Source organism: Gopherus flavomarginatus, chromosome 4 (assembly GCF_025201925.1).
Source record: "Gopherus flavomarginatus isolate rGopFla2 chromosome 4, rGopFla2.mat.asm, whole genome shotgun sequence".
NCBI lineage: Eukaryota > Metazoa > Chordata > Testudines > Testudinidae > Gopherus > Gopherus flavomarginatus.
The window spans coordinates 161,479,777-161,492,200 of NC_066620.1; the positions used below are offsets into that span (position 1 = coordinate 161,479,777).

General features: G+C 52.0%; 1 protein-coding gene across 8 annotated transcripts in view; it reads right to left on the reverse strand.

Annotated features, from left to right (window-relative positions):
* Positions 1 to 12,424, reverse strand: part of FAM135A (family with sequence similarity 135 member A) — a 170,690-nt gene that overhangs the window by 41,690 nt on the left and 116,576 nt on the right. For all 8 annotated transcript variants that reach the window (XM_050950601.1, XM_050950604.1, XM_050950598.1 and 5 more), the window contains one exon: positions 208 to 368. In XM_050950601.1, coding sequence (XP_050806558.1) covers positions 208 to 368 — 161 coding nt within the window. The remainder of the gene's footprint in view (positions 1 to 207; positions 369 to 12,424) is intronic.

Consider the following 12,424-nt stretch of genomic DNA (forward strand, 5'->3'; position numbering starts at 1 on the left):
AATCTCCAATCAAAGGTTCAAGAGGTGCATGCACACCTGAACTGGAGCACTCATAGGGAAACTGCTCGAAGAATATCACATTCTTAATTCATTTTGATGAATCTATTTCTTTCAACATGGTTTAACTCAGAGCTCAAAACAACAAAACCAACACTTCATTTACATCCTCAATTGATCTGTTACTCAGTAACAAGTGTCACAGCATACCATCTAGGCCATGAACACAGACTACAAGGTGTATTCCATCTTCTGAACCTTCATCCTCTTCTGTGCTGAAATAAGGTGCTGATGAAGCCAGTCTGAGAACATCACTATACATAAATCCAGGGAGTTTAAGTTGCTTTAATTCCTCTTTAGCCTGGAGAAAACTGGAACAAAACAATGCTTACTATAATAATTCTGTTGTATACCTTATTAAAATCCAATAAATGTAAGGTCTGCAAGAACATAATTTTCCACTGCTTTTTACTTAAATATTTCATTTATTTAGTTCATATAAAGCATAAAAAACATTTATTCCAGACTTAGGCACCCATGACAAATTATTAAAAAAGTGCAATCCAAGATAAATACAAACAGTGCCAAACTAACAAAAGAAGTCAGTCCCCAAAATCCAACTTTTCCACCTCAGATCTCATGAAATCCCATTCTCCCAAAATAAAGTCCCCACCCACAAACACAAGCTCTCCATCCTCCAAAAACCTTTGCAAATTGGTCGGCTTTGAGGTACATCATAAAGGTACACAAGATTCTGGAGTTATTCCAGTCAAGTGCAGTAAACAGCATTCATCTAAATAAATATTAGTGTGAATACAATTGGGTTTAATTCTTTCCTAAAGCCTGATCTGAAGCCCACTGGAAATCAAAGTAAGCAGAGACTCCAATTAACTTTACTGGAGTTTGGATTAGGCAGGCACTTAGGCCCGGATGCACAAAAGGAGTTAGGCATTGCAATGCATCACAGTGACATAGCTACCTCCTTTCACAGAGGCAAGTGTTGTTAAGACAATGGGAGAGCACTTTCCTGTTGACTTAGAGTGTCTCCTCCACAAGCACTACAGTTCACCACTGTAAGTACTGTAATGTAGATGTAACCTAAGTCTAAACTGCGGGGAGATAATTAGCTCTGCTAGCAATTCACAGCTGGAAAAAGACGGTTACTCACCTTTGTAACTGTTGTTCTTCGAGATGTGTTGCTCATATCCATTCCAGCTAGGTGTGTACGCGCCGCGTGCACGCTCGTCGGAGATTTTTACCCTAGCAACACTCGGTGGGCCGTCAGGGCGCCCCCTGGAGTGGCACCGCTATGGTGCCGGATATATACCCCTGCCGGCCCCTCCGCTCCTCAGTTCCTTCTTGCCGGCTACTCCGACAATGGGGAAGTAGGGCGGGTGTGGAATGGATATGAGCAACACATCTCGAAGAACAACAGTTACAAAAGGTGAGTAACCGTCTTTTCTTCTTCGAGTGCTTGCTCATATCCATTCCAGTTAGGTGATTCCCAAGCCTTACCTAGGCGGTGGGGTCGGAGCGAGACGTTGCGGAATGTAAGATCACCAAGCCAAAGGTGGCATCGTCTCTAGACTGCTCGACCAGTGCATAGTGGGATGCAAAAGTATGGACGGAAGACCAGGTAGCCGCGCAACATATTTCCTGGATGGGAACGTGGGCCAGGAAAGCGGCAGACGAGGCTTGAGCCCGAGTAGAGTGGGTGGTGAGATGGCCAGTCAGAACGCGGGCCAAGTAGTAGCATGTCCGGATACAGGACATCACTCAGGATGAGAGCCTCTGGGAAGAGATAGGCATGCCTTTCATGTGCTCCGTGACCGCTACAAATAGCTGAGGCGAGTGTCTGAAAGGTATGGTCCTCTGAATGTAAAAGGCAGGTGCCCAGCGGACATCCAGGGTATGTAGCTGTTGTTCCCGGCGTGATGCGTGCGGCTTCGGGAAGAAGACTGGTAGAAAAATGTCTTGATTAATGTGGAAGGCCGAGACCACATTAGGAAGGAAAGCAGGGTGCGGTCGCAGCTGTACCTTATCCTTGTGGAAGATCGTATACGGGGGGGTCTACCATCAAAGCACGAAGCTCCGATACTGGTCTGGCCGAGGTGATAGCGACGAGGAAGGTCGTCTTCCAGGACAGGTACTGCAGCGAGCATGCGGCTAACGGCTCAAAGGGAGGGCCCGTGAGCCTAGCTAATACAAGGTTGAGATCCCAGGTAGGGGAAGGGCGCTTAACCGGAGGGTAGAGTCGCTCCAAGCCCTTAAGGAACCTGGAAACTATAGGGTGAGAGAAGACTGAACTGCCGGATTCCCCAGGATAGAAGGTGGAAATTGCGGCCAGATGCACCCTTATCGAAGAGATCGCCAGGCCCTGCTCCTTGAGGTACCATAAGTAGTCCAAGATAACGGGGACCGAAACATCTTCGGGAATAAGGTTACGCTGGGCGCACCAATGGGAGAAGCGCTTCCACTTGGCGAGATATGTCGCCCGCGTGGAAGGCTTTCTGCTTCCCGGGAGGACCTGTTGCACCGGAGTGGAACAGCGCAGTTTGTATTGGTTTAGCCAGAAAGCAGCCATGCTGTCAGGTGGAGGGACTGCAGGTCTGGGTGGCAAAGTCTGCCAAACTCCTGTGTTATCAGGTCCGGGTAGAGTGGCAGAGGTATCGGGTCCGCTAGAGATAGGTCGAGCAGCATGGTGTACCAGTGCTGCCTCGGCCACGCCGGAGCGATCAGGATTAGCCTGTCCCTGCAGAGCTTGAGCAGGACTCTGTGGACTAGGGGAAAGGATGGAAAGGCATAAAGTAGACGACCTTCCCAGGGAATTAGGAAAGCATCTGAGAGGGAGCCTGGGGAGCGACCCTGCAGGGAGCAGAACACCTGGCATTTTCTGTTCTCTCGGGAGGCAAAAAGGTCTATCTGGGGAAAGCCCCACTTCCGGAATATTGAAAGGAGGATGTCCGGACGGATGGACCACTCGTGGGACAGGAAGGACCTGCTCAGGTGATCCGCGAGAGAGTTCCGGACTCCCGGGAGAAAGGAGGCTACCAGGACTATTGAGTGGGCTATGCAGAAGTCCCACAGTCGCATCGCCTCTTGACAAAGGGGCGAAGATCGTGTCCCTCCCTGCTTGTTTATGTGATACATGGCCGTTGTGTTGTCTGTGAAAACTGCAACACAACGGCCCTGTAAGTGATGCTGGAAGGTCTGGCACGCCAGTCGGACCGCTCTCAGTTCGCGGACATTGATGTGAAGCGCCAGCTCCTGAAACGACCAAAGACCCTGGGTGCGAAGGTGCCCTAAGTGAGCACCTCAGCCGAGAGAGGAAGCGTCTGTGTCATAGACACCGAGGGCTGTGGCGAATGGAACGGACGACTGGCACACACCAGGGAGGGCGTCAGCCACCAGTAGAGGGAGCCCAGAATGCTTGGTGGAACCATGATTATCATGTCTATGGCATCCCTGCGTGGACGATAGACTGAGGCGAGCTAAGTCTGGAGAGGACGCATGCGCAGTCTCATGTGCTTCGTGATGAAGGTGCATGCAGCCATGTGACCGAGGAAGCCAAGGCAGGTGCGGACAGAGGTTGTTGGGAAGCTTTTTAGTCGCTGTATAAGGGAGACTATAGTCTGAAACCGCTGTGGGGGCAAGCTGGCCATTGCAAGGTTGGAGTCCAGCAACGGCTCCTATGAATTCTATCCTCTGCGTAGGTAGCAGAATGGATTTGTCCAGATTGATAATCAGGCCTAGACGGGTGAATAGGCCTTGATGACGTTTACATGAGCGGTGACCTGAGCCTCAGAGGTCCCTCAAATAAGCCAGTCGTCAAGGTATGGGAAGATGTGTATTCGACGATGGCGGAGGGAGGCGGAGACTACCGCCACACACTTCGTGAATACCCAAAGGGCCGAAGAGAGGACAAAGGGAAGGACCGCAAATTGGTAATGTTGACGATTCACCACAAAGTGTAGGTACCTTCTGTGCGAAGGGTAAATCGCGATGTGGAAATATGCGTCCCTCATGTCGAGAGCAGCGTACCAATCTCTGGGATCCAGGGAAGGGATGATGGTCCCCAGGGACACCATGCGGAACTTGAACTTTCTCATGAATTTGTTCAGTCCTCGCAGGTCCAGGATAGGCCGGAGGCCCCCTTTTGCCTTGGGAATTAGGAAATATCTGGAATAGAACCCCTTGCCCCTTAATTCCTCCAGAACCTCCTCTATAGCTCCCATCGCAAGGAGCCTCAAAACCTCCTGCATAAGGAGTTGCTCGCGAGAGGGGTCCCTGAAGAGGGACGAGGAGGGAGGGTGGGAAGATGGGGTGAAACAAACTGAAGGCGGTAGCCACACTCCACCATGCAGAGGACCCAATGGTCCGAAGTTAGCTGGGACCAAGCAGGGAGGAATGCGGCAAGGTGGTTGGCGAACTGAAAAGGATCCTGGAAGGTCATTGGTACAGTGCTCTTGGGCGCACCCTCAAAAGTTTGGCTTCGGTCCCGCCAGTGGCTTGGTGGGACCGGAATTGTTACCCCTCTGAGGTCCAGACTGTCGTCTGCGAGAGGTACGACCTCGCCTTCTGGTGAAGTCTTGCCTTGGTTGAGGCGGGGGGTAGGGGTGCTGAGGTTGCGACTGGAAAGATCGTCTTTGAGTCTGCAGCGTATGCATTCCCAGCGAACGCATAATTACGCGATTGTCCTTCAGACTCTGTAGCCGAGGGCCCGTCTTCTGGGAGAAGAGGCCCTGGCCATCAAAGGGTAGGTCCTGTATCATGTACTGGAGTTCAGGTGGCAGGCCTGACACTTGCAGCCACGATATACGCCGCATGGCAATCCCAGAGGCAACAGTTCTAGCTGCTGAATCGGCGGCATCCAGCGAGGCCTGGAGGGAGGTCCGCGCAACTTTTTTCCCTTCCTCCAGGAGAGCTGTGAATTCCTGGCGGGAGTCCTGCGGGACGAGCTCTACAAACTTCTCTACTGCCTCCCAGATGTTATAGTTGTACCTACTCAGGAGGGCTTGCTGGTTCGCCACCCTGAGTTGGAGGCCTCCTGCGGAATAGATCTTTCTCCTCAACAAATCCATTCGCCTGGCCTCCCTTGAATTAGGAGCAGGGGCTTGCTGGCCATGGCGCTCCCGTTCATTGACGGACTGTACCACCAATGAACAAGGAGGAGGATGTATATACAGGTATTCGTACCCCTTGGAGGGCACCATGTATTTACGTTCAACCCCTCTGGCTGCGGACAGTATGGATGCCGGGGATTGCCAGATGGTATCCGCTCTAGCCTGAATCGAGCGGATGAAGGGGCGGGCCACCCTGGTTGGAGCCTCCGCCGACAGTATACTGACAACCGGGTCGTCCACCTCAGGAACTTCCTCTACGGGCAAGTTGATATTGAGGGCGACGCGGCGCAGAAGGTCCTGGTCTGACCTGAGGTCGATCGGGGGTGGTCCAGATGTAGACATCCTCGCCACTGCTTCATCCGGGGAAGAAGAGGATGAAACCCCGGCAACCAGCGGGTCTTGGATCGACTCCTGGTCTTGGGGGATGTCCTGAGGCGGCGGATCTTGTGGGTCTGGCACGTGGGTTGGAGATTTCTCCGTACCCGCTGGGGGAGGTCTGCTCATTGTGGTCTCTGGCGCCCGATGTTCAGAAGGGCCAGAGCGCGATGGTATATGCGGATCACCTTGGGTTTGGTGGTAGGCTCAAGGTGTCCAAAAGGGCCACTGATGAGGTCCCTGGTGGTTATCCGAATCCCCGTATGATGCAATGTCTGCATGGGAGGAGATCGACGGATGACGAGACGGCCACGGGGGAGTGGAGACCGTTTGATTTGGGTCTCTGCATCCACTCCAACCGTCCCTACGTGGTGCCGGAGAACGGTACCGAGAGTTGTAATGGTGCCGGGAGTGGGACCGGGACCTGCGACCAGTGCGGTGCCGGGAGGTCGACTGGTGCCTGGAATCGCCGTGCCGAGATCGGCTGTAAGAAGTCCGGTGCCGCGAGTGGTGTCGAGATCTGGAGCGGTGCCGGTAGTATCTGGACGGTGACCGGGACCTCGAGCGGTGCCGCGAGTACGACTGGTACCTCGATGGGGAACGGTACCGGGACTCTGAGTGGCCGCGGGACCGGGATTCGTGGCAGGACCAGGAATGCGTGTGGGACCTAGATCGGGACCGGCGACGTTCCGTCGTACCGGGCGAAGGTTCTCATGAGGGCCGGCTTGCCTATGGACTGAGGAACCCGCACCGGCGGTGCCGGGGGTTGAGGCAGCTCAGGCTCCGTCAAGGCAATCAAGTCCTGTGCCGTGGAGAACGTCTCCGGAGTGGAGGGCACGATAAGCTCAACCACGGCACGTGCCGGGGAGCTGGTAAGCACCGGACTTGACGGCTCCTACGAGGCCGGAATCAACCATGCGGGGGACGTCGGTGCCGCGGCAGTTGACGGTGCCGGGCGGTCCGACTTGGCTAAGCGCTCAGACTGCGGTGTAGATATAGCAGCCGCAGGAGGCTTATGCTTCTTGCTCCGTGGTGAGAGTGAACGGTGCCGGGTAGAAGGTTGGGCCGGTGATGGCTGATGTCGAGGAGTTTTCGTTGTTGGCGTGTGCTCCGGTGCCGAGGAGGCACTTGTTCCCGGTGCCGCTGACGGTGCCGAGGACTGGGGAGTCAACGCTGCCTCCATCAGCAGTTGTTTTAGGCAAATGTCCCACTCTTTTTTAGTCCGGGGCTTGAACGCCTTACAGATGCGGCACTTGTCCGTCAGATGGTATTCACCCAAGCACTTAAGACAGGAGTCATGAGGGTCTCCTGTGGGCATCGACCTATGACAGGCCGAGCATGGTTTGAAGCCCAGTGAACCGGATATGGGCCCTGGTACCGGGGGAGGGAGACAGTGCTAACCCCCGATCCCTCTTAACTATCTACAATAACTACTACAGAACTAATAACTAAACACTAACTATACTGATAGAAATCGAACTATATACACAAATACAATAGAAACGAGCGAATTGCTGGGGAGGTGGAGATCAGCTAAGCTGCGCTCCACTGTTCCAATGACCGACATGGGCGGTAAGAAGGAACTGAGGAGCGGAGGGGCCGGCAGGGGTATATATCTGGCACCATAGCGGCACCACTCCAGGGATCTCCGACGAGCGTGCACGCAGCGCGTGCACACCTAACTGGAATGGATATGAGCAAGCACTCGAAGAACTTTCTTTGCAGTTAGGCATCTTTGTTGTTTTAGCAAGAATAGTGTGGGGTCATGGGAAGAGACTTCCCTCAACATTTAACCCAGCGGTTAGGGTACTCATCAGGGACATGGGAGATATCTGGTTCAATTCTGCCTTCCACCTGATGGGTAAAAGGAATTTGAATAAAATCTGCCATCTTTCAGGTGAGTGCTCAACCATTGGGCTGTGGGATATTCTGATGTAAAGGTACGTCTACACTACAGGATTATTCCGATTTTACAGAAACCGGTTTTTGGAAACAGATTGTATAAAGTCGAGTGCACGTGGCCACACTAAGCACATTAATTCGGCGGTGTGCGTCCATGTACCGAGGCTAGTGCCGATTTCCGGAGCGTTGCACTGTGCATATCTATCCCATACTTCCCCCAGTCTCCCCTGCCCATTGGAATTCTGGGTAGAGATCACAATGCATGATGGGGCAAAAACAGTGTCGCGGGTGATACTAGGTAAATGTTGTCTGTCAATCCTCCCTCCGTGAAAGCAACGGCAGACAATCATTTTGCACCCTTTTCCCTGGACTGCCCTGGCAGACGCCATAGCACGGCAACCATGGAGCCCGTTTAGCTTTTTTCACTGTCACCGTATGTCTGCTGGATGCTGCTGACAGACACGGTACTGCAGTGCTACACAGCAGCACCCCCTGGCCTCTGCAAGTTAGGAGAGACGGTTACCAGCCCTACTATACCGTCTGCTGCCTTGCAAGTTGATAATGACCGTTACCAGTCATACTGCACCGTCTGCTGCTGTCATGAGTGCTCCTGACTGGCCTTGGTGAGGTTGGCCAGGGGTGCATGGACAAAAATGGGAATGACTTCCCAGGTCATTCCCTTCTTTAAGTTTTGTCTAATAGAGAGTCAGTCCTGCCTAGAATATCAGGCAAGCCTACTAAAGAACCAGAGAGGCAAACAGCCACTCCGAGTGAGAGCTCCAGACATCCCACAGAAATGATGAGCTGCATGCCATTTTAGGGGGTGCCCCTGCAACAACAAAACCCATTGCTTCCCTTGTCCCCCACCCCTCCTGGGCTACCGTGGCAGTTATTCCCCCCATTTGTGTAATGAAGTTATCAAGAATGCATGAATAAGAAACAACACTGACTTTATTGCCTCTGCAAGCAGAGATAAAAGATGTGTGTGGAGGGGTTGCGGGAAGCAGCCTCCAGCTGCCATGATATTCCAGGCAGGATGAATCTCTATTAGACACCAAAGGGGGGAGGGGAGGACAGCCTCCAGCAGCTATGATATTCCAGGCAGGACTGAATCTCCATTAGACAAAGCTTAAAGAAGGGAATGACCGGGAGTCATTCCCATTTTTGCCCAGGTGCCCCCGGCCGACCTCACCGAGGCCAGCCAGGAGCACTCACGGGATGATGACCGATATCAGTCATATTGTACCATCTGCCATCAGGAAGGGAAGGGAATGCTGTTGGGTAGCGCTGCAGCACTGCGTCTGCCAGCAGCATCCAGTAGACATATGGTGACATTGAAAAAAGGTGAGAAACCATTTTCCCCCCTTTTTTTTCGGGGAGGGGGGGCTGATGACATATACCCTGAACCACCCGCGACAATGTTTTTGACCCTTCAGGCTTTGGGAGCTCAGCCAAGAATGCAAATTGTTTTCGGAGACTGCAGGAACTGGGAGATAGCTAGAGTCCTCTGTCCCCCCCCCCCTCCGTGAGTGTCCATTTGATTCTTTGGCTTTCCATTACGCTAGTCTCAGCTAAGTTTCAGGCAGCACTGTGTTGAGTCCCTATTGTGGCCTCTGTTTATCATAGCCTTGGAGATTTTTTCAAATGCTTTGCCATTTCGTCTTTTGGAATGGAGTTCTGATAGAACAGATTCATCTCCCTATACAGAGATCAGATTCAATATCTCCCGTACGGTCCATGCTGGAGCTCTTTTTTGATTCTGGGACTGCACGGTCACCTGTGCTGATCGGCGCTCCACGCTGGGCAAATAGGAAATGAAATTCAAAAGTTTGCGGGGCTTTTCTTGTCTTCCTGGCCGGTGCATCTGAGTTCAGACTGCTGTCCAGAGCAGTCACAATGGTGCACTGTGGGGTAGCGCCCGGAGGCCAATACCATCGAATTGCGGCGACACTGACCTTAATCCGAAATGACAATACCAATTTTAGCGCTACTCCCCTACTCGGGGAGGAGTACAGATACTGTTAGTTAAATTGGAAAAGATGGGGATGAATATGAAAGTTGTAAGGTGGATAAGGAACTGGTTAAAGGGGAGACTCCAGCGGGTCGTATTGAAAGGTGAACTGTCAGGCTGGAAGGAGGTCACTAGTGGAGTCCCTCAAGGATCGGTTTTGGGACCGATCTTATTTAACCTTTTTATTACTGACCTTGGCACAAAGAGCGGGAATGTGCTAATAAAGTTTGCGGATGACACAAAGCTGGGGGGTATTGCTAACATGGAGAAGGACAGGGATACTATTCAGGAAGATCTGAACCACCTTGTAAACTGGAGTAATAGAAATAGGATGAAATACAATAGTGAAAAGTGCAAGGTCATGCACTTAGGAATTAATAATAAGAATTTTAGATATACGTTGGGGGCGCATCAGTTGGAAGCGACGGAGGAGGAGAAGGACCTTGGGGTACTGGTTGATAGCAGGATGACTATGAGTCGCCAATGTGATACGGCTGTTAAAAAAGCAAATGCGACTTTGGGATGCATCAGGCGGGGTATTTCCTGCAAGGATAAGGAGGTGTTAGTACCGTTATATAAGGTGTTGGTGAGACCCCATCTGGAATACTGTGTGCAGTTCTGGTGTCCCATGTTCAAGAAGGATGAATTCAAACTGGAACAGGTTCAGAGACGGGCTACTAGGATGATCCGAGGAATGGAAAAACTGCCTTATGAAAGGAGACTCAAAGAGCTTGCCTTGTTTAGCCTGGCCAAAAGAAGGCTGCGAGGGGATATGCTTGCTCTATATAAATATATCAGGGGGGTTAACGTTAGGGAGGGAGAGGAATTATTTAAGTTTAGTACTAATGTAGGCACGAGGACGAATGGGTACAAACTGGATATTAGGAAGTTTAGACTTGAAATTAGACGAAGGTTTCTAACCATTAGGGGAGTGAAGTTCTGGAACAGCCTTCCGAGGGAAGTAGTGGGGGCAAAAGACTTTTCTGGCTTTAAGACAAAGCTTGATAAGTATATGGAGGGGATGTTATGATAGGATCGTTAATTTGGGCAACTGATCTTGGATTACCACCAGATAGGTCTGCTCAATGGTCTGCGGGGAGATGTTGGATGGGATGGGAACTGAGTTACTGCAGAGAATACCTTCTTGGGTGCTGGCTGGTGAGTCTTGCCCACATGCTCAGGGTTTAGCTGATCGCCATATTTGGGGTCGGGAAGGAATTTTCCTCCAGGGCGGATTGGCAGGGGCCCTGGAGGTTTTTCACCTTCCCCTGCAGCGTGGGGCATGGGTCGCTTGCTGGTGGATTCTCTGCAGCTTGAGGTCTTCAAACCAATTTTGAGGATTTCAATAACTCGGTCCTGGGTTAGGGGTTGTTATAAAATTGGAAGGGTGGGGTTCTGTGGCCTGCCTTGTGCAGGAGGTCAGACTAGATGATCATATTGGTCCCTTCTGACCTATGAGTCTATGAGTCTATGAGCCCTTTATATTGATATAAAGAGCTTCGTTGTGTGGACAGGTGCAGGGTTAATGCGATTTAATTCTGCTAAATTCGATATAAACTCGTAGTGTAGACCAGGCCTAAGGCTCACTTCATCTCTCTTGTTGAACCTGCTGCACTGTAGATAAATAGTGAATGACAGTCATTTGAGCAGAGAGATTGTTTCTTGGATGACTGCTCTAACCATCAGACTACAGAGCCATTCTCATGCTTGTGCACATGTGAGAGAGAGACAAGGTGGGTGAAGTAAAAGATGGTTACTCACCTTTGTAACTGTTGTTCTTCGAGATGTGTTGCTCATATCCATTCCAGTTAGGTGTGCCCGCCGTGCGTGCACGTTTGCCGGAAACTTTTTACCCTAGCAACTCCAGTGGGCCGGCAGGTCGCCCCCTAGAGTGGCGCCACTATGGCACTCGATATATACCCCTGCCGGCCCGCCCGCTCCTCAGTTCCTTCTTGCCGGCTACTCCGACAGTGGGGAAGGAGGGTGGGTGTGGAATGGATATGAGCAACAAATCTCGAAGAACAGTTACAAAGGTGAGTAACCGTCTTTTCTTCTTCGAGTGATTGCTCATATCCATTCCAGTTAGGTGAATCCCAAGCCTTACCTAGGCGGTGGGGTTGGAGTGAGAAGTCGCGGCATGGAGCACTGCAGAGCCAAAGGCCGCGTCATCTCTGGACTGCTGGACCAGGGCGTAATGGGAAGCGAATGTGCGGACCGATGACCAGGTCGCCGCCCTACAAATGTCTTGGATCGGCACGCGGGCAAGGAAAGCCAGCCATGATGCCTGTGCCCTGGTAGAGTGTGCAATCACACGGCCCGCAGGAATGTGGGCCAAGTCATAACAGGTCCTGATACAGGAGGTTACCCAGGAAGATATCCTCTGCGAGGAAATCGGAAGTCCCTTGACCAGGTCCACTACCGCCACGAAGAGCTGGGGGGACTTGCGGAACGGTTTGGTCCTGTCCACATAAAACACTAGTGCCCGACGGACATCTAGCGAGTGGAGTTGTTGCTCCCTGCGGGACGAATGGGGCTTTGGGAAAAAGACGGGGAGGAAGATCTCCTGGTTAATGTGAAAAGCTGAGACCACCTTGGGTAGAAAGGCAGGGTGTGGCCTCAGCTGCATCTTGTCTTTATGGAAGACCGTATATGGGGGATCTACCGTGAGGGCCCGGAGTTCCGAAACCCGTCTAGCTGAGGTGATGGCCACTAGGAAGGCGGTCTTCCAGGAGAGGTAGAGCAGGGAGCAAGTCGCTAACGGCTCAAATGGAGGGCCCATGAGCCGAGTTAGAACCAGGCTGAGATCCCATGAAGGGGCAGAAGGGTGGATCTGTGGATAGAGACGTTCCAGCCCCTTCAGGAATCTCGCCACCATAGGGTGGGAGAAGACAGAACAGCCGTCCCCTCCGGGATGAAACGTGGAGATAGCCGCTAGGTGAACGCGAAGGGACAATATCGCCAGACCCTGGGCCTTGAGGGACCAGATGTAGTCCAGAATAGTGGCGATGGGAACCTC